This window comes from Sinocyclocheilus rhinocerous, unplaced genomic scaffold (assembly GCF_001515625.1).
Source record: "Sinocyclocheilus rhinocerous isolate Xijiao unplaced genomic scaffold, SAMN03320098_v1.1 scaffold939, whole genome shotgun sequence".
NCBI lineage: Eukaryota > Metazoa > Chordata > Actinopteri > Cypriniformes > Cyprinidae > Sinocyclocheilus > Sinocyclocheilus rhinocerous.
The window spans coordinates 340118-342777 of record NW_015665397.1 but is presented as its reverse complement, the minus strand read 5'-3'; the positions used below and the strand labels follow the sequence as shown (position 1 = coordinate 342777).

The window sequence follows — 2660 nt, the reverse complement described above, 5'->3', positions numbered from 1 at the left end:
GCCTTTTTCTGTCAATTAATGACCTTGCTATTCCAAGCTAACCTGCCATTAGCGGTAAGCAAGACACATTTGCATAATTTTCCATGATTATGAAGTTTAACATGCAGTTTTTAATAAAAAATATAATTTAGGGGTGTCACACCAAAGGACAACAAAACGTAACACTTTTGTTGTTAAATATTTGAACAATTCTGAGACAAAATTGACCATGTGCACATGTAATGGGCTTCACAGGGGGCTTCAGTAACATGATCATGAATGGAGTCCTTCAACTAATTAAAGTTTTCTTCGGAATTGGCCGATTTAAAATCAGAATATGGTGTCACACCAGAGGACATGGTTTTTAGAGACAAAATGTATCAAGTTCCTACACTTTCAGAAATATATGGATGAAAAAAATGATTGCCATTTACTAAAATAGACACTTGTACAATTATGCCGGAGGTATTTATTAACATTTTTATGCTTTTTCATTCATAGGATAATTTTGAGATTTAGCTCAAAATGTAAAAAAAATCGAATAACACTGCAGCTTTAGTATAAGTGTGCAAATTATTGTAAAATGTGCTAAAATATAGTATATACAAAAAGAAACACAGGATAGGCAACATTTAGGATGTGTTTGGACACTTTTATCTGTCTGGTCCTCTGTTGCAACAGGAATAATATTTTTAGTTCAGTTCATATTCTTAATTTCTGATTATTTCCAAAACAAAACTCAGTAAACAGTAAGAATATGGAGGACCAAACCTGAAGAAATGAAAAATAAAATAATTTAATAATAGGAAAATACATAATAAATAACTTGATAAAACAAATACAATTGTAATGTACAATGTATTACTTTTTTCCTTTATTAATTATTTTATATATTTAATTTTAACTTCATTTTTATTATTTTTAACTTTATTTTTATTCTTTCATTTATTTTGTTATTTATTTATGCATCCATTTATTTTTGTATTTATTGATTCCCATGTGTATTTATTTACACATTTACTCATTTATACATTTATTTATTTTTACTTTTCTGTGTGCACCATGGAAATGAGGGAGGTGGTGCTTGCATAGCTCCATAGCATTGAGAACTCCCTTATAGAAGCATTTATAAGACATACAGGTGCATCTCAATAAATTAGAATGTCGTGGAAAAGTTCATTTATTTCAGTAATTCAACTAAAATTGTGAAACTCATGTATTAAATAAATTCAGTGCACACAGACTGAAGTAGTTTAAGTCTTGGAGTATTCTAATTTGTTGAGATAGTGAGTTGGTGGGTTTTTGTTAAATGTGAGCCAAAATCATCACAATTAAAAGAACCAAAGACTTAAACTACTTCAGTCTGTGTGCATTGAATTTATTTAATACACGAGTTTCACAATTTGAGTTGAATTACTGAAATAAATGAACTTTTCCACGACATTCTAATTTATTGAGATGCACCTGTATAAGAAAACCATGATAACACCCCCTGGTGGAAGCATGGCTGAATCTCTCTTTCTGCTTTTATTTTCAAGGCTTCAAGCTTCAGGAAACCCAGCGCCACCACGAACCAGCGGAAGAGAGCAGGTCCCAAACCAGAACTGACAGAGGAACAGAGGCAAGAGATCAAAGAAGCGTTCGATTTGTTTGACACAGATGGGTCTGGAAACATAGATGTAAAAGAACTGAAGGTAAAAAGGGTTTGAGACCTGTAGCCATAATGTTATATTTGATAAAGGCCCGGAGACAGCATCTAAACTAAATCTAGGAATGCCCTAATCGTAAAATCCCATCTGAGTGACTAATCTTACCGGCTAATGAATTTGCCATGACCCTGAGGTTACATGTATAATCAGTAAATGTCATTAACAGGAATTTTAGTAGACTTTTATTATTTTTTTATTTTTAATAGTCTGTTATTTATTTGAACACAAATGAGAATTATTTATTGACCATAAAAGGTATTCTACATATACACAGGCATAATTTATATTTGTTCCTAAATAAAATGTCATGCATTTAAAGGAAAAGTTCACTTAAAAATGAACATTTGCTGGCCATCCATGTAGATGAGTTTGTTTCTTCATGGGAACAGATATAATGTAGCATTATATCACTTGCTCATCAATGGATCCTCTGCAGTGAATGGGTGCCGTCAGAATGAGAGTCCAAACAGCTGATAAAAACATCACAATAATCCACAAGTAATCCAAATGACTCAGAAAATACTGTGAACAGCTAAAAAAAATTCTCATAATTTTTTAAAAATAAAATGTTGTATAAAATCCGTCAAATCATATATGAACAACCCGTTGTTTATTTGCCTGTAGTTTTGCCTTAAAGTGGTCATATGATGTTGCTAAAAAGAACATTATTTTGTGTATTTGGTGTAATGAAATGTGTTTATGCGGTTTAAGGTTAAAAAAAATATTTAAAAAAAAAAGTCCACATACTGTACATTATTGTTTCTCCTCTATGCCCCACCTTTCTGAAACGCGTCGATTTTTACAAAGCTCATCGGTCTGAAAAGCAAGGTGGAGCTGTGATTGGCCAGCTATCCAATGCGTTATGATTGGCCGAATACCTCAAGTGTGTGAAGGAAATGTTACGCCCCTCACCATACTGTGATGATGCCCTGTCAGGCCAGAGCGACGAGACAAAAACATGAAAACCCATTA

At 32.5% G+C, this 2660-nt stretch overlaps 1 protein-coding gene across 1 annotated transcript in view; it reads left to right on the top strand.

The window, feature by feature from the left end:
• LOC107731351 (caltractin-like) overlaps nucleotides 1-2660 on the top strand; it is a 14558-nt gene that overhangs the window by 2668 nt on the left and 9230 nt on the right. The window contains exon 2 of the mRNA XM_016542405.1: nucleotides 1518-1673. Within this exon, the coding sequence (XP_016397891.1) occupies nucleotides 1518-1673 (156 nt within the window). The remainder of the gene's footprint in view (nucleotides 1-1517; nucleotides 1674-2660) is intronic.